The following is a 20,403-nucleotide window of genomic DNA, read 5'->3' as shown; positions in this document are numbered from 1 at the left end:
TGGAGGTCATCCAATCTGTTGGTGTACAATTGTTCATAGTATTGATATAATCTTTTTTATTTATGTAAAATCAGTGTTCCCACTTTCATTTCAAATTTTAATACTTTTTTTTCTTATAAATTTGGAAGAACTGGTGGTTTCATTATTATTTACAAACTATAAATATATTTATCCACTTTTGTGTTTATTATTTCTTCTATTGGCTTTGGGTTTAGTTTGCTCTTGTTCTTTTAGTTCCCTAAGGCCTGAAGTTAGGTTGTTTACTTCAAGTCTTTCTTTAATGCAAGCATTTACAAATATAGATTTTTCTCTTAGCACTGCATTCTCTACATCTTCTATTTTCACTTGTCTCACAGTATTTTCTAATTTCCCAATATTTGTGAATTTTCCTGTTTTCCTTCTTAAGGAACATTTGAAAAAACATCTCTCCAGTCTTTGTATGCTGTCTCTGTGCCTAGGAATCAAGCCTGTGATGAAAACTTAGGATATGCTCAGGTCTTTTTGGAGCATATGTCTTGCCTAGACCTGCATGTAGCTTTCTCAATTCCTTTGTACAACTGGCTCCTTTCTAATGGGGTGAGATGTTCTAGGAAATTAACCCAAGTTCTCAGGGCCCTCGATGCTCTATTTTATGTCTTTATCTGTAATCTCTTGCCCTAGGTGTCTGCAGGTCTGTAATCCCCTTACAGCTTTCACAACTAGTGGCTGCCTTTTTCTCCTCATTTGATACCTGAGTTAAGACAGAGACCATTCCTTTAGGTAGTTCCCTGACTGGTTAGAACATTGCAGACAGGATTTTCTATGCTCCCTATGGATTGAAGGAGGGAAATGGACTGCTGATGCCTCTACACCAAGACAGTGCCATACTAGGGAATAGACGGGGAAGGGTGAGTGAAAATGCCACAAAATTTCCTACTTTTCTGAAGGTGATTTTACTTTATTTGGGTGTTGCTTGGTTGTTGTAGGCTCTTCCTCCTATAGGGTTAGTTCAGCCAATTTCTGATTGTTTTTTGATGTTTCCATGGGAGAATGGCTACCTAGTCTGTCATTTCCCTGATGTCCTTTGGCCACAACTGTAAATTACTCACTGCCTTAAGTGCCCATTGACACCCTGAAACTGCCCTTCACAGACCTGTCAGTCAAGCTCCCGTGGGTACTGGCTAATGTTTTTCTTGTTTGTTCTTTCCAATCCATTTTGATACCCCTTATCCTTTCTTCTTTCTGGAAACTTCTTTGTTATGCTCTGTGAATATACTTTCTTCTTCTATTCATTAGGTTATTCCCCCCCCCCCCCACCTCCTATTTCTGCAGATTAGTGTTCTTGAAAGTTCTATCCTGTGCCTTTCTTCACCTATACTACCTTTTAAGTCCCAGATCTACATTCAACTGCTTAATAAAATATCTAATTGGATATTTCACAAACATATCACCATGTTCGAAATAGTTTCTTACCTAATTCACTCTCTCTTTTCTGTATTCCTACCTAGTTGTTCAGTCCTTTTATAAACTTGAGTGTCAGCTTCCTCTTCCTCTCTCATCTATGATATTCAAGCACCACTGAAGCCACACAAATCACACTTTCACAGACTCTCTTCTCCATTTACATTGCCTTCATTTCTATCAGCACAACTAGGTTTCTCTTTCTCCAGTCTTATCACTTCCCAATTAAACACTATACTGCTGAATGTATGATCTTTTAAAAATATAACTCTGACTGTGATACTCCTAAGAAAGTTGCCTCCAAACAAGGTGGAATTTATAATAAAATCCAAACTCCTCATACAGCATACAAGACTTCTCATGATCTTGCACCTGTTTTCCAGTGACATTTATATATTTCTAACTCTCACCTAATTTTCATGCAAACATTCTGGGGATGCTTTCAGTTTCATTCCTTCACATGTGCTTTTATGGAACACATTCCCCACACAAGACAGGTGCCTCATAAATGTATGTTGTATTAAAAGAAGTTGAATTATGAACATGAAGCCATATTGTTAGAGCTGAGAAAGTGGTCTTAGTACTACTTAGACTAAAATCAGCATGGTTTCCATAGACTCAAAGTAGTAGGCACATGAAGGAACAGGTATTTGCATGAAACTATTCCAAAAGGATTTTGTTCTCAGAAACAATTGCCATTTTCATTCAGAGTGGAATGTGGAATCTTGGAGGACATCCATAGTTTGAAGCACATCCCAACAATATCACCAATAGGCAAATATCAACAGGATTGTGAGATCAAACAGTACACTATAATTTGTAATGCCTCAAGGCTTGCTACTCTTTAAAGGGTAGTCCTTGGACCAATAACATTGGCATCACCTGAAAGCTTTGAGAAATTCAGCATGGATGAATAAGGATGAGTCAACATTGTGAGAAGATAGAAAATATAAGAAAGTACCAAATAGAAGTCACGCACTATTCTTAACTGTGTAAAGAACACAGTAACTACACTGACAAATATACAGGAAGGGTTCAATAACAGATGAAGCAGAAGGACTAGTCACCTCAAAAATAAGCAGTAAACCTCATCCAGTGACAGAAGCAAAAAAAAAAAAACAAAGAAATTACTACGAAGATAGTTTAAAGAACTTACAGGACAACAGCAAATATACCAACATTTGCATTATAGGGGACCTAGAAGGGTCAGAGAGAAAAAGGAACAAAAAAACTTCTTTTAAGAAATAATGGCTGAAAACCTCCCTAACCTGGGGAAGGAAACAGATCCAGGAAACCCAGAGAACTCCAAAGAAGATGAATCCAAAGAGACCCACAATATGTCAAAGGTTAAAGATAAGGAGGGTATATTAAAATCGGTGAAAAAACAAATCCCAACAATCTGTTACATACAAGGGAACCCTGTTAAGACTATCAGATTTTTTTTAGCAAAAATGTTGAATTTACTGTATCATTGTCTTCTTACCTGCAGCCTGCTGAAAGAAAAAAACTTCCAATTAAGAATACTTTACCTTGCAAAATTACTATTCAGAATCAGAGTTTTTCAGACAGGCAAAGAAGTTCACAATCACTTAACCAGCCTTAGAAGAAATGTTAAAAGAGGATATCCTATGTCTATCATATTTCAGCTAAAAAAACTCAACATCTTCAGTAGCAAAAGAAATATCACAAGACTTTGTCACATAAAAAAGCGAATATAAACAAAAATTGCTAAAGGGCCAGCTTTAAGCTAAATACAAAGGTTACTAATGAGTAAGTAGAAAACATATGAAAGTATAAACTCACTTTTCTGTTTTAAGAGTGTGTGTGAGCAGGGGGAGGGGCAGAGAGAAAGGAGAGAATCCCATACAGGCTCCATGCTGATAGCAGGGCTCGATCCCACAAACCAAGAGATCATAACCTGAGCCCAAACCAAGTGTTGGACTCTTAACTGACTTAGCCACCCAGGTGCCCCTAAAGTATAAACTCACTGGTAAAGGTAAATATATAGAAACGGTAATGATTAATACTTATAAACCTAGAATGAAGGGTAAAAGACAAAAGTAGTAAAAACAACTCTAAATGCAATAATTAGTTAAGGGATCACAAGATAAAAAGATGTAAAATGTCACATCAAAAACAAAATGGGGACAGAGTAAAAACGGAGAGCTTTAGAATGGAATCAAATTTGTTGATGTCAATTAAAATAGATTTTTTCAGGCATCACCTGAAAGCTTGTTATAGATATAAGTTATTGTAGGTACACCTCACGGTAACTACAAAGCAAAAGCCTACGGTGAATACACAAAAGATAAGGATAAAGGAATCTAAGCTTATCACTAAAGAAAGTCATCAAACCACAAAGGAAGAGAGTAAGAGAAGAAGAAAGGAACTACAAAAAAGCAGTAAGTACATAGCTATCAATAATTATATTAAGTGTAAATTAATTATAAATGCTCTAATCAAAAGACTTAGGGTGACTGGATGAAAAAATGAGGCCCATTTCTTCAGATGTAAAGACACACACTTGAAGGGATGGAAAAGGTAATCCATATTACTGGATATCAAAATAAGGCATGGGTAGCTATACTTATTTCAGACAAAATAGACCTAAAAAAAGACTATGTAATGGCAATCTTTGTCTCTTACTAATGAAGAGGTCAATCCAACAAGAGGATAGACCATTTGTAAATACTTATGCATCCAACATAGGAGTACCTAAATATATAAAGCAAATATTGACAGATGTACAGGAAGAAATAGACACCAATGATAGTAGGGGACTTTAATACTCACACTCATGGATAGATCATCCAGACAGAAAATCAATAATGAAACATTGACCTTAAACAACATGTTATACCAAATGGACTTAGCAGATATAAATATAGAACATTCCATTCAAAAGCAACTGTATATACATTATTCTGAAGTACACTGAAACATTCTCCAGCATAGATCATATATTAGGCCAAAATAAGTTTTAATAAGGCTACAATCATATAAAGCACCTTTTCTGACCACAATGGTATGAAACTAGAAAATAGTAATAAGAAAATTCACAGATATGTGAAGATTAAACAACATGCTACTGAACAACCAATGCATCAAAGAAGAAATTAAAAGAGAATAAATATTTTGAGACAAATGGAAATACAACATACCAAAACTTAAAGGATGCAGCAAAATCAGTTCTAAGAGGAAATTTCATAGCAATGCATGCCAGCCTCAAGAAACAAAACTCTCAACCTAACTTACACCTCAAAGAACAAAGAAAGCTCAAAGTTAGTAGGCAGAAGGAAATAACAATGATCAGAACAGAAATAATAGAAAAAGTTAGTGAAACTAAAAGCTGGTTCTTTGAAAAAATAAAACCGAGTCCTCTGTTTTTTGGTGACTCTAGCTAGAGGTTTGTCAAAGTCAGAAATGAAATAGGAGATTTTCCAATTGATAACACAAAAATATAAAGGATAATAGACTACTTTTATTATTTTTAAAATTTTGTTTTAGAGATAAAGAGCATGAGCAGGGGAGAAGGGTAGAAAGAGAGAGAATCCCAAGCAGGCTCCACTAGATCCGATGACCCTGGGATCATGACCTGAGTCACTGAGGTGCCCCTGCCCCATAAGACTATTATTATAGTACTCCAACAAATTGGACAACCTAGAAGAAAGAAATTTCTAAAAACCAAGACTGATTATTGATAAAAGGGAAAACTGGAACAGACTGATTACTACTAGGGACATTGAGTAATCAAAACCTCCCAACAAACAAAAGTCCAGGACCAAAAAGCTTCACTGGTGAATTCTACCAGACATTCAAAGAAGAATTAATAACAATGCTTTTGAAACTCTTCCTAAGAGTAGAAGAGAAGGGAATACTTTCAAACTCATTTTATGAGCTTAGCATTACCAACACCAGAAAAGGACACAAGAAAAGAAAATTGTAGGCCAACATCTCTGATGAACATAGATGCCAAAATCCTCAGCACTATATTAGCAAACCAAATTCAAGAATACATTGAGGGGTGCCTGGGTGGCTCAGTCGGTTAAGTGGCTGACTTCGGCTCAGGTCATGATCTCGCGGTCTGTGAGTTCGAGCCCCGCGTCGGGCTCTGGGCTGACAGCTCAGAGCCTGGAGCCTGTTTCAGATTCTGTGTCTCCCTCTCTCTGACCCTGCCCCGTTCATGCTCTGTCTCTCTCTGTCTCAAAAATAAATAAACATTAAAAAAATTAAAAAAAAAAAAAAAAAAAAAAAAAGAATACATTGAAAAGACCATGTACTGCCAGCAACTGGGATTTACTCCAAGGGCATTAGTGTGGTTCAACATCTGAAAATCAAAGTGATACAACACATTAACAAAGGGAAGGTTAAAATAATAGGATCATCTCAATAGATGCAATGTATCTGAGAAAATTCAACATTCCGTTATGATAAAAACTCTGAACAAAGTGGGCAGAGGGGAGAAACACCTGGGTGACAGAGGCTCTTTGTCCTAGGCTTATCCATAAGGAGTCTGGCTTATGTCATCAATTCTTGTGGAGGCTACTCTTCTTGCTTACTCAGAGTCACAATGTAGCAGTGCCTCTTCCCAGGGGGCTGGCCAGATTTGCAACATGGTGAGGACCTGATATGTATCTTGTTGACAAGGTATTTAGGAGGGACATCTACTCTTGATTTGGAAGATGGTGGAGTAGGAGGATCCTGAGCTCACCTCCTCCCACAGACACATTGAGATAACAACTACACTTAGGCAGATAACTCTGAAAACAACCTGACGACTGCTTCCACAGCTAATCATAGAAGGGCACATCAAAAAGGGTAGGAGAGGTGGTCATCAGGAACCAAACCCCCAGTGTGACTAACCACAAATGGGAGGGACATCACAGGCATTGAGAAGTGAGGGGGAGCAAACCCCACACTGGACAATCCTGGCCCTGGGGACCAGCACTAGGAAGATGAGTCCTCATAAAGTCTGCCTTTGAAAATCAGCAGGGATTAGCTCCAGGAGGGCAGGAGGATGATAGGAAACTGAGTCCCCACCTTTAAAGAGCCAGCATGCTAAATAACGGCCTGACACACAGCACAGAAGCAGCAGTTTGAAAAGCACCTGAAGTATATGTGAAGGAGATTAATTGACTAAACTTAGAATGTATGCTAGAGGGCAGAGATTTGCAGACTTCTCTGGGAACAAAAGTGCTTGTGGGCATTTTTATTGCTATCTTCTAAAAGGATGTTTGGGGATCCAGCTAACACTCTATTTACCTTGCTGGTACTGCATGCCACACCCTAGCACTCTTCTGTACAACCAACCCACCTGCCAAGACAGGCATCTCTCCAAAGTAGCTCCTGCCCCATTGCACCTGGCAGGCAGCCCTGGCAGGGACTGGTGCAACTCAAAAGTGACCTGGGAAGGGGGTGAATAATCCCTTTACACTGGTGTACCATAGTTTATACACAGAGAGAAAGCCCTGTCCTTTGGTGTGCCTGCAGCTGTAGTAGAGGTTAATTTCAGACAGCTAGGCTAAGTGCCAGCCCCACCCATCAGCATGGCTACAGTGCCTGTAGCTGGGCCTCTGAACAGCCTTAACCCTGCACGGTATACACACATTATGCAAAGCAGGTCATTGCAGCTGGCTGGCCTGCAGGCCAGTGTCACCCAGTAGTGTGTCCAGAGTAATCACAGCTCAGCCACAACCAGAGGATGCACGCAGCTCCCACAAAGGGAATCCTTGGAGTAACTGGTTCTGATTACATTGGGGAATAGTGCTATAGGGAAGCACAGTACCTCTTTTACAGAAAAACCACTACTCTCAAGACCAGGAGACCTACCTAATACACAGAAATAAACAGAGTTAGACAAAATGAGACAGAGGAACAGTTCCTAAATGAAAGAACAAGACAAAACCACAGACAAAAAGCTAAATGAAACATCATAAGCAATATGTCTGATAAGGAGTTCAAAGTAATGGTGGTATGGGAGCCTAGGTGGCTCAGCTGAGCATCTGACTCGACTTCAGTTCAGGTCATGATCTCACTCAGTCATGGGATTGAGCCCTGCATCAGGCTGTGCTGCGCATGGAGCTTGCTTGGGATACTCTCTCTCCTTTTGCCCTTGCCCCTCCCCTGCTCATGTTCTCTCTCTCTCAAAAACAAAAAAACACCCCCCCCCCCCCAAAAACCCAAACAACACAAAAGTACTGGTGGTAAAGATACTCACTAGACTTGAGAAAAGAGATTAATTCAGCAAGAATTTCAACAAAGAGACAGAAAATATAATAAAGCCCCACTCACTGAAATGAAGAATACACTAAAGTGAATCATCAGATTAGAAGATGCAGAAGAACTGTTTAGAGATCTGGAAGACAGGGTAATGGAAACAACCAAGCTGAATAGCAAAAATTAAAAAAAAATTATAATAGGTTACAGATCCCAGGAGGGGATAGACATAAAACTTCCTAGACATCCAGATCTAGGAAGCAGAGAGATCCCTAAACAAGATGAACCTAAGGAGGTTCACACCAAGACATGCAAAGATTAAAGATAGAGAATCTTATAAGCACCAAGAAAAAAGCAAACTGTTACATACAAGGGAAATCTCATGAGGCTATCAGCTGATTTTTTAGCAGAAATTTTGCAGGCCTAAAGAAAGTGGCATGATATATTCAAAGTGCTGAAAGGAAAAAGTCCACCACAAAGAATACTTGGCAAGGTTATTATTCAGAATTGAATGAGAGAGAGTTTTTCCAGACAAATTTTAAGAGTTCATCACCACTAAACCAGCCTTAGAAGAAATATTAAAGGGAATTTTTTAAGTGGGAAGAAGAGGCCATGCTAGGAAAAAACTTCACTGGTGAAAGTGACCATATAGTAAAGGTAGTAGATTAATTACTTACAAAGCCAGTGAAGGGTTAAAACACAAAAGTAGTAAAAATCAGTTATATCTACTAAAGTTAGTTAAGAGATGCACAAAATAAAAAGATGTAAAATATGACATCATATACATAAAACAGGGAGGGGGAGAAAAAATTTAGTGGTTTTAGGATGTGTTTGAACATAAGTGTCCGTCAAATTAGTCTAGACTGCTATACACCTAGGATGTTATATATGTATTCAATAATAACTACAAAATAAAAACCTCTAATGTATACACAAAAAATCAGGAGAAAGGAATCCAAGCATAATACTGAAGAAAGCCATCAAACTATAGGGAAAGAGAGCAGCAGAAGATGAAAGGAACAAAAAGAATAAAACAAAACAGCAATAAGTATATACCTATCAGTAACTAAATATAAAGGGACTAAATGCTCCAATCAAAAGACATAATGCAATTGAATGGATTTTAAAAAAGGAACAATCTATATGCTGCCTACAAGAAACTCACTTCAGACCAAAAAATATATGGACTGAAAGTGAAGGAATGGAAAAAGATAATCCATGCAAATGGAAACAAAACAAAACCAAACCACAAAAACCTAGGGTAACAGTACTTATATCAGACAAGATAGACTTTAAAACAGAGTGTAGCAAGAGACAAAGAAGGGTATAACATAATGATAAAGGGATCAGTTTGAGAAGAGGATATGACCATGGTAAATATCTACGCACCCAACATAGGAGCACCTCAATGTATAAAGAAAATATTAACAGACATTGAGGGAGAAATGGACAGTAATACAATAACATTAGGGGACTTTAACACCCCACTTACATCAATGGATAGATCATCCAGACTGAAAATCAACAAGGAAACAATGGCTTTGAATTACATTAGACCAGATGGATCTAACAGACATACAGAACATTCCATTCAAAAACAGAATAACATATACTTTTTAAGTGCACATGGAACATTATCTAGGATAGATCATGCTAAGCCACAAAACAAGTCCCAATAAATTTTATAAGACTGAAATCAAATCATGCATCTTTTCCAGCCACAATGGTATGAAACTAGAAACCAATTACAATAAAAAAATGGAAAAAACACAAATACAAGAAGGCTAACCAATATGTTACTAAACACTAAATAGGTCAATGAATATAAAGAGGAAAATCAAACAATACACAAAGGTGAACGGAAATGGAAGCTGTCCAAAATCTTTAAAACACAGTAAATGCAGTTCTAAGAGGGAAGTTGATAGCAATGTAGGCCTGTTATAAGATATAAGAAAAGTCTTAATCTAACCTTATACCTAAAGAAACAGGGCTTTGTTATTTTTCTAAAGCTAGTACAAGTATAGCTATAATAAAGATTAAAATAGAAATAAGTGGAGACTAAAAAAAAAAATAGAAAAGATCAAGAAAACCAAGAGCTGGCTTTTTTGAAAAGATAAAATTGATAAATCTCTACTTACTCATCAATAAAAGGATTCAAAATTAGAAACAAAAAAGAAATAACAACATCACAGAAATATAAAGAATTATAAAGAGAATAATATGAAAAATTAAATGCCAACAAACTGGATAACTAGAAGAAATGGGTAAATTCCCCAAAACATAGTTTTCCAAAACTTAATCAGGAAGAAATAGAAAATTTGAACAGACCAATTACTAGTAATGAAATTGAATTTGGTAATCAGAAACTCCCAACAGAAAAAAGTCCAGGACCAGAGGTCTTCACAGGCAAATTCTACCAAACTTTTTAAGAAGAGTTAATACCTGGTCTTCTCAAACTACTCCACAAAATAGAAGAGGAAGGAAAGTTTTCATATTCCATTAGGCCAGCATTACTCTGATACTGAAACCAGACAAAAGACATTACAAAAAAAGACAACTATAGGCCAACATTCCTGGGGATCATAGATGCAAAAATCCTCAAAAATATTAGCAAACCAAATTTAAAACTATATTAAAAAGGATCACTCACTACAATCAAGTGGGATTCATTCCAGAGATGCAAAGGGAGTTCAGTATTTCCAAGCACCGATATATCACATTAAAAAGAGGAAGAATACAAACCATACAATAATCTCAATAGATGTGAGAAAAACATTTTGCAAAATACAACATCCATTCATGATAAAAATGCTGAACAAAGTGGGTTTACAGGGAATACTTTAACATAATAAAGACAATATAAGAAAAACCCACGCTTAATATCATACTCCATGGTAAAAAACTGAAAGGTTTCCCTCTAAGATCAAAAACAAGTCAGAGATGTCCAATCCTACCACTTTTATTCAACCTAGTACTGGAAATCCTAGCTGCGGCAGAAAATAAAAAGAAATAATAGGAATAAAAATTGGTGAAGAAATACAACTGTCACTATTCACAGATGACATATAGTACTATACATAGAAAACCCTAAAGACTCCACCAAAAAACTCTTAGAATAAATAAATTCATTAAAGTTGCAGGATACAAAATCAATACACAGAAATTGGTTGCATTTCTATACACTGATAACAAAGTAGCAGAAATATTAAGAAAACAATTTCATCAAAAAATATGTAAGAATAAATTTAACCAAGGAAGTGAAAGACCTCTACTCTGAAACTGACATTGAAGAAAGAAATTGAAGATGACATGAACAAATGGAAAGGTATACCATGCTCATAGATTTAAAGAATATTGTTAAAATATTCATACCACCCAAAGCAATCTACAGATTAAATATAATCCCTACCCAAATATCAATAGTATTTTTCACAGAACTAGAATATTCCTAAAATTTGTATGGAACCACAAAAGACCTTGAATATACAAAGCAATCTTGAGAGATAAGAGCAAAGCTGGAGGTATCACAATCCCTGATTTCAAGATATGCTACAGAGCCGTAACAATCAAAAACCAGTATAGTACTGGCACAAAAATAGACATGAGGTTAATGGAACAGGATAGAGAGGATAGGAATAAACCCACACTTACACGGTCAATTTACGACAAAGAATGCAAGCATGTACGATGGGGGAAAATATGGTCTTTTCAATAAATGGTGCTGGAAAAACTGGACTGCTACTTGCAAAAGCGTGAAACTGGGCCACTTTTTATACCATACACAAAAATAACCTCAAAATGGCTTAAAGACATAAATTTGAGACCTGAAACTGTAAAACTCCTTAAAGAAAATGTAGGCAGTAATCTCTTGGGCATCAGCCTTAGGAATATATTTATGAATACGTATCCTTAGTCAAGGGAAAGGAAAGCAAAAATAAACTATTGAGATTATACCAAACTAAAAAGCTTTTGCACAGCTAAGAAAGCCATCAACAAAACAAAAAGGCAACCTAGTGAATGGGAGAAGTTATTTGTAAATAACATATCCAATAAGGGTTTAATATCCAACATATATAAAGAACTTATGCAATTCAACACATACACACAAAATCCAATGAAAAAATGGGCAGAGAACCTGAATAGACATTTTGCCAAAGAATAAATACAGATGCCCCAAAGACACACAAAAAGATGCTCAACATCATTAATCAGGTAAATGCAAATCAAATCAAAACAATGAGATATCACCTCACACCTGTCAGAATAGCTAGTATGAAAAAGACAAGAAATAACAAGTTTTGGCAAAGAAGTGGAGAAAGGGAGCCCTTGTGCACTGCTGCTGAGAATGTAAACTGGTGTAACTATTGCAGAAAACAGTATAGGAGAACATCAAAAAATTAAAAACAAATGCCACGTAATCCAGTAATTCCACTCTTGGGTATTTACCCGAAGAACATGAAAACTCTAATTCAAAAAGAAGTATGCGCCTCTATATTTGTTGTAGAATTATTTACAGTAGCTAAGATATGGAATCAACCCAAGTGTCCACTGATAGATGAATGACAGATAGATAGATAGACAGACAGACAGACAGATAATGGGTTATTACTCAGCCATAAAAAAACAGTGAAATCTTGCCATTTGCAACAACATGGACAGACATAGAAGATATTATGCTAGGTGAAATAAGTGAGGTAGAGAAAGATAGATGCTATTTGATTCCACTTACATGTGGAATCTAGAAAACAAATACAGAGACACTTAAATACAAACTGTTGGTTGCCAGAGGGGAGGTGAGTGAGGTGATGGGTGACATAGGTGAAGGGCATTAAGAAGTACAAACTTTCGGTTATAAAATACATAAATCATAGAGATGAAAAGTACATCACAAAGGAATATAGTCAGCAATATTGTAATAATGTATGGTGACAGCTGGTGACTGCATTTATTGTGCTGAGCACTGAGTAATGTATAGAATTGTGGGATCACTATGTTCTACACCTGAAGCTAAATGACATTGCATGTCATCTATACTTCAGTAATAAAAAATAAAATAGAAAAAAAGTAGGTACAGAGGGAATGTATCTCAGCATAATAAAGGCCCTATATGACAAGCCCATAGGAAACATCATTCTCAATGGTGAAAAGCTGAAAGCCTTTCCTCCAAGATCAGAAACAAGACAAAAATGCCCACTTTTGCCACTTTTATTCAATGTAGTATAGGAATTCCTAGTCACAGCAATTAGCCAAGAGAAAGAAATAAAAGGCATCCAAGTTGGAAAGAAGTAAAACTGTTAATATTTGAAGATGACATTTTATATAGAAAATCCTAAAGAGCATCAAAAACCTGTTAGAATAATAAACCAATTCAGTAAAGTTGTAGGATATAAAATCAGTACAAAAGGTCTGTTGTATTTCTAGACTAATAATAAACTGAGAAATTAAAATCATCCCATTTACAATTGCATCAAAAAGAAAATATCTAGGAATAAATTTACCCAAGGTGTTAAAGACCTGTAAACTGAAAACTGTAAGACATTAATGAAAGAAATTGAAAAAGACAGAAGTAAAAAGATATTCTGTGTTTGTGGATTGGATGAATCAATATGGTTAAAATGTTCATACTACTCAAAGCCATCTCCAGATTAAATGCAATCCTCGTCAAAATTCCAACGGCATTTTTCACAGAAATAAAAAAAAAAACAAAACAGTCTTAAAATTTGTATGTAACCACAAAAGACCCCAAATAGCCAAAGCAATCTTGAGAGAGAACACAAGCTGGAGGCATCATGCTCCCTATTTTCAAACTACTATAAAGCTATAGTAATCAAAACAATATAGTTTGGCATGAAACCAGACACATAGGTCAGTGGAACAGATCAGAGAGCTCAGAATTAGATCCATGCATATATGCTCAGTTAATTTATGTCAAAGGAACCAAGAATATACAATGGAGAAAGGACAGTCTCTTCAATAAATGGTGCTGAGAAAACTGGATAGCCAAGTGGAAAACAGTGAAATTGGACTACTCTTGCACCATACACAGAATTTCACTACAAGTGGATTAAAGACTTGTACCTAAGTCCTGAAATTATAAAACTCCTAGGAGAAAACATAGGCAATAAGCTCTTTGACATCATTCTTGGGAAAAAAATAAATAATAAATAAACGTTTTAAAAGTTTATTTCGGGAAAGAGCCAGCAAGCAAGTGGGTAGGGGCAGAGAGAGGGAGAGACAGAGACTCCCAGGCAGGCTGTGTACTGTCAGCGCAGTCTGATGCGGGGCTCAAACTCCCGAACCATGAGATCATGACCTGAGCTGAAGTCAGAGGCTTAACTGACTAAGCCTCCCAGGAGCCCCGGCAATTATATTTTGAATCTGACATGAAAAGCAAAGGCAACATAAGCAGAAGTAAATAAGTGGGACTACATTAGCAAAGAAAACCATTAAGAAAATGAAAAGGCAACCTACTGAGTGGGAGAAGATATCATTTATCTGATAAGGGGTTAGTATCCAAAATACATAAAGCACTTTTACAACTCAATAGCAGAAAATCAAACAATCCAATTTAAAAAAGGCAGAGGATCTGAATAGACGTTTTCCACAAGAAGACATACAGATGGCCAACAGGAACATGAAAATGTGCTCAAGATCACCAGGCATCAGTGAATTGCAAATCAAAACCACGATGAGATATGACCTCACACCTGTTAGAATAATATCAAAAAGGCAAGAAATAACAAGGGTTGGTGAGGATGTGGAGAAAAAGGAACCACTGTGCACTGCTGGTGAGAATGTAAATTGGTGCAACTACCATGAACACCAGTATGTAGGTTCCTCAAAAATTAAAAATAGAACTACCATGTCAACCAGCAATTCTATGTCTAGGTATTTATTAAAAAATGAAAACACTAACTTGGAAGGGTATATGCACCCCCATGTTCATTGAAGCATTATTTATAATAGCCAAGATACGGAAACAACGTAAGTGTCCATCAGTAGATGAACAGATAAAGAAAATATGGTGTATACACACACACACACACACACACACACACACACAGAGAGAGAGAGAGAGAGAGAGAGAGAGGAATATTATTTACCCAAAAAAAGAATGACATCTTGCCATTAGTGATGACATGTAAAGGCCTTGAGGGCATAAGTCAATTAAGGCAGACAGACAAAGACAAATACTGTGTGGTTTCATATGTGGAATCTAAACAACAAAACCTCCCCCAGCCATAAGACGTACAGAAAATAGACTGTTGATTGCCAGAGGTGGGGATAGATGAAGTATGTGAAGGCCGTCAAAAGGTACAGCCTTCCAGTTATAAATATGGCATGCAGATGTAAGGTACAGCATAGTGACTATAGTTAATGCTTCTGTATTGCATATTTGAAAGTTGCTAAGAGTTGATCTTAAAGTCTCCATCACAAGAATTTTTTTTTCTAATTAGGTATGGTGACAGTTAGACTTATTGTGGGGATTATTTTGCAATGTATACAAATATCAAATCATATGTTGTACACCTGAAAATATAATGACATGCATCACTTATACCTCAGTAAAAAAATTCTTTATCTAAAGCTCTACTTCCAGACCTGTCATATCAGAATTTGCATTTTTAACAAGATCCACATTAAGAATAAATCCAGATTAAAGATTTAATGATTCACATTAAAGCTTGAGATCTACTTGCCTACAAGGTTTTAGAAGAAGGGGATGAGAGTGTTTGAGGGAAAGGAAGGGGGAAGGACCTTTTTTCCTCTCTTTTAGAAAAAGTAATCACTGAGAATGATCAACGTGCACAATGTGTGTCCTCTTCAGTGACCTCAGTGATACAATGCAAAACATCTCCCCCGTGTGTAGCCAGATCTGTTCCCAATTGTAATTTCACAAACTGCCAGTGAGCCTGGAGGGCCTAGAGGCAGTAAGCCTTGGGCTGAATGAAAGCTAGCAGAAGTGGGCTTTTCCAGGTAAGAGAAAGATGATATCCCCCAGGCATCAGAGCAAAAGGGAGCTCATGCCTCTTTAATTATGAAGCACATACATTAGGTCACTAGAAATAAGGGAGGGCTGGTAAAGGTGCCAAAAAGGAGACTCAGGCCGAGTGTGTTGATTGGCCAGTGCTGAGATTATCCCAGGACTCACCTGGGACAGGAATGGCTTATGCAAGTGCATGGCCAGATTTCCTCTAAATAACATTTGATCTTCGTTAGAGATGGCTACAGCATATATTAACTTCATGGGAAATTCCAAGTGATTGTTTTCCAAAGAACACACCTCGGGGTGGGGATGGAGGAACATGAAGGCAGTAATGTGCAGAGAGCCAGTTCCAACAAGTTTCAAGTTGCTAGCTGCCCAAGATGTTCAGGTACATTAGTTCACACAGTTACACAAAGAATTAAGAGCCTTGTGGTGGTTTTGGGGTGTTCTAGCACGCCATGCTTAATGACATGTTTCAGATACCAACCAGTCACAAACTATGCCTGACCAATCAGAGTGGTTATCCTGTCAATAGTGTCAGCCTCTGACAAACAATACTTGTTACCACATAGTTAGTGGGGTGGGTACTAGCTGATTATCAGCCTCGGCAGGCAGCTTTTAGATGCTAAGTAAGTCCTCAGGAGGTTTTGAACACACACTTTGAAAGGAACAGAACATATGCAATTATGTTATTTCCCCCAAGCACACCACACTCGATTGTTTTGCCCCCCCCCCCCCCGCCCGTGCCAACAACATTCTAAAACAGAGAAGGGGTCAGAGGAAAACTACTTTGGCTAAATAGAGACCCTATGCACCTGCACTGGGGAAAGCCCAGGCCTCTAATTATAGTGGGAATTTCTGACTGATGCTCAGTCCTACCTGACCCAGAAATGATGCGAGAACAATGGCAAAGTGACTATCAGTGCCTCCAGGGTGGCTTCCATCACGGCATAGTGTCTGTCATTGCTCAGGTTTGTTCTTCCCCACCGAGAATCTTCAGTACGTGTTAATTTTTAAAGTCATAACTAAACATAAAATTTCCTCTCCAAATGGAGAGAGTCCTGTGGTTCCTTCCTCTATCTAGAAGAGGACCCATCCCTCCTGGGGTCCAATAAGCCTGCATTGTTGCAGTGTGTTAAGCTAACCTGGGACTTTCTTGGCTATCCTCTGGCTGAGAATTGAGAAGGGAGTTGGTGGTTCCAAAGTGATCCAGCCTAGGCTTCAACTCTTCTTGGCTTGGAATAGGGGTTCTCTACTATGGCTGCACCCCAGAATCTCCTGCATAGTTTCTAAAACTTGCCCATGCTCAGATCCTGCCTCTGAACAACTGACTTAGAATATCAGGGAGGTGCAGCCTGGACATTGGTCTTTTAAAGAAGTTTCTCAAGTGATTCTGTGTATCCCAGTTGAGAACCCCTGGCCCAGAATAAGACTGCAGTCCCCACATGGATCTCATCAGAGTTTTAAATCATCAGCCTTAGCACAGATAGTGCGGAGAGGTGGCCTTACAGAAAATGAGTCTGAAGAAAGGGGTGCTGAGGGTTCGCTGATGGCCTGAGAAAGGGAAGACCTCAGTGGGGGAGGGAAATCAATAGGAAAACTGTAATGGCTGTGGGAGGTGTGTTTGACAAGAATGAGCAGAAACTCTAAGCTTTAGGATGGATACTGGGCAGGTGAGTTGATTGACAGATGCGATGTGAAAGCTCTGACATCACAGAGAATGTGGCAGTCGTTGCATTTTATTTCCTACTTTGGCAGCGTCCATGCTTTTAGATTTATCTGTCAAATAAAATCCTCTCACCTGGCCCCAGCTGGAGAAGGCCCACTCCACGCAGAGCTGTTGGTTACAGGCCTGGGTGTCTACTGGCCGTTTGGCAAGCTGGGTACACATGTCATTGGACACAGGAGTGGAGATTCCAGAGGCTTTCAGCTTCTGGCAGGTCACCCGGCGGGTCTGGACACCTCCCCCACAGCTCCGCGTACAGGCAGACCAGGAGGTCACCATCCACCTGGGGAGAGGGAGAAGAATCAGGGCAGCTGCAGAGGGTCAGGCCTTGGACAGAGGAATGATGGCATACGTTCTCAGAAAAAGAGCCTGTACATCCCTCTGTTCTCATCACACAGCTACCAATACTTTTCCAAGGTATACATGGAAGTCTGAAAATGGTCCCCCAAAAGAATCTACATCAAATCCCGTAAATGTTACCATATTTGGACAAAGGGTCTTTAAAGGTATAATTAAGGACTTTGAGATGAGATTATCCTACATTTACTGTCATCACAAATGTCCTTATAAGAGAAAGACAGAAATTAGAGAAGAGGAGGAGACCGTGTGACCACAGAGGCAGAGGCCGGAGTGATGTGGCCACAAGTCACAGGATGCCCGGAGCCACCAGAAGTTGCAAGGCTCGAGGAAGCTGCAAGGAGTGCACCCCTGCTGACATCTTGATTTTGGACTTCTGGCCTTCAAAAGTATGAGAGAATAAACGTCATTTCTTTTAAGCCACCGTGTTTGTGTTAATTTGTAATGGTAGCCACAGGAAACAAATAATCTTTGGAAATTGACTACAAAGCATCTTGCAAGAGTAGTCTGAAGATCAGTGGTCTCAGCCTGACCCTGGTCCCAAAAGCCGTGAGCCTGCAGGTAGAACTCTCTGAGCAGACAGTCCTTTAGGTAGTTACACTGCACTGGAGTTCTGGTACTTCCTAAAGCCATCCAAGTATGTGACAGAAGAGGGCCAGTTTCCTAGGGAAGTCAGACCCAAACTGTGCCACTTCCTGACCCAGGCAGTAATCTGGCTCTCACTGAAGTTGACACTTTATCTGCTGGTACTCACTGTATTTTCTCCCCTGCCTTAACCCACATGCCACTGGATTTTGTTTAATCCCCGAGAAACATGCAAAGTTCATTCTAGCTTTCTGGAGCAGTCTCCCACCTCTCCCCTCCGTGGGTCACAGGCTATAGGTCTTACACCTCTTCGAGGGCTGCACGTGGCAAATGTAGTTCCTCTCAGAATGTTCTCTTCCAACTACAATTGGGATCCTTAGAGGTGAGACTGACTGAGACTGTGCAAATGGCCTTTCTCATCAAGCCAAGCTGTAATCCAGTAAACACTCTGAAATCCTCGGTCCATATATAAACCTGTAGGGGCTCTCTGTGCATGTTTGCACTGTTAGTTCTCAAAGAGAAGGGGAAGGGGGCACAGTTTGGGGGAAAATAGCGAGAAAAGACTTGGTGCTTTCCAGCCATTTTATTCAATCTAAGGAATAACCAATCAAATACCCACCCACCCACCCACCCACCCACCAAAACATTCTTTGGTTTTATTGCCCAAGGAAAAGTTTATCTAAATGAAATGGCTGACTAGCTACCTGGGTCAAAGCAGGACCTCCCAGCCCTATTCAAAGACAACCAGGGCGATACTTGTTTGTGTTCAAAGAAGGCTACTGAAGTGCCCTGGCAGGGAAACTAGTCAAAGGTAAGCCTGTGGCCACTTCCTACCCCAGTGGCGCCACATCTGGCTCTCAGGAGAGGCAAGTAGCAGAGACAGGGAGCACATTCCTCTTGAATCTGGATCTGTGACTTATTTAGTTTGGTGGAACTTCCCTGCTCCATTTGCCCTGGAGAGAGATGACTGAATGCAGATTTCCAACCCACAGGAGCAGAGCCACTTAGGAAGCAGGCACGAGGTGTTTTAAAGCTCCTGGGGGCACTGAAACCCAAGCAGACGTGGCCATTATTTCATTTGCAGAAGTAAATGAGGTTGATTGATTCTGACCATCACCACAGCAAATCAAAAAGTCCTTGGCATGTCCAAGACTTCGTCTTCATTTCAAATAGCTTGGCGAGGGCAGTCTTCCAGCCTCTTACATCCCCGGTGAATGTCAGGCCTGCATTTCAATCAACTTTTATTTCCAAATATACATTTCAGCAATTTTTCAGGAGCTGGGATGGGGGGTTTGAGAAAGGAGAGGGACGGCTATGTTACAGTTCAGGAAGGGTATAAAAGGACATTAATCATTCCCATGGAAACCTTCCCGTCAGCAAGTCAAACTGCTGATATTAATGAGCGTGTTTCATATTTCATTGAGTCTCTCCTGGTTTCAGCTGCTCCTTATGACTCAGCTGGCAAAACACAAAGCGGTTGCCTAAGCAGTATATGAAAGTCCCACAGATAGGTACTAAAGGGCCACTGCAAGGCCCAGCCAAGTCCCCCCAGGCTTGGGGTGCCATGCTGGTGCCAACTCTAAACCCATCCATTATCCCTTTAACTACTGCCTGCAAACTGGGGGTAGGGTGCTCTGTGCGACTCACAGCTTCTCTAAGCTGTAAGAGGCAGAGAGGGTGGGTGTCATTCTGAGACAAGATGCTGAGAATGTATATCCAACAGTGAGGCGACTATAGAAAATGAAGATTTATTGTGACTTCAGCAGGATGCAACCCTTCAAAGACAAGGCTAGGGTAAGATTTCCTCACCTAAACTGGAGTACTGATTAGCACAGTTTTTGAAGTTAGAAGAAAGGGGAGGGGCTGGGGTTGAGGTCAGTAATTCCTATCTCCTCAGCACCTCAACTGCAAACACATTTCTCCTCTTACAAACAAACTGGAGAGCCCGTTTCTTAATGCAGGATGCAAGCTAGCTCTTGCTAGGGCCTGGGATGCTCCTGTTCCCTGAACAGATCTTCTCGGGCACTTGGGACAACCAGATAGCCCTTAGCCGGCCCAGTGGTAAGGGAATAAACTGCTGAGGGAGGAGGCC

General features: G+C 39.1%; 1 protein-coding gene across 2 annotated transcripts in view; it reads right to left on the bottom strand.

The window, feature by feature from the left end:
* Positions 1 to 20,403, bottom strand: part of ADAMTSL1 (ADAMTS like 1) — a 378,657-nt gene that overhangs the window by 13,363 nt on the left and 344,891 nt on the right. For both annotated transcript variants that reach the window (XM_042913347.1, XM_042913348.1), the window contains one exon: positions 17,445 to 17,652. In XM_042913347.1, the coding sequence (XP_042769281.1) occupies positions 17,445 to 17,652 (208 nt within the window). The remainder of the gene's footprint in view (positions 1 to 17,444; positions 17,653 to 20,403) is intronic.

Source organism: Panthera leo, chromosome D4 (assembly GCF_018350215.1).
Source record: "Panthera leo isolate Ple1 chromosome D4, P.leo_Ple1_pat1.1, whole genome shotgun sequence".
Lineage (NCBI taxonomy): Eukaryota > Metazoa > Chordata > Mammalia > Carnivora > Felidae > Panthera > Panthera leo.
This window is presented reverse-complemented; position numbering and strand designations above follow the sequence as displayed.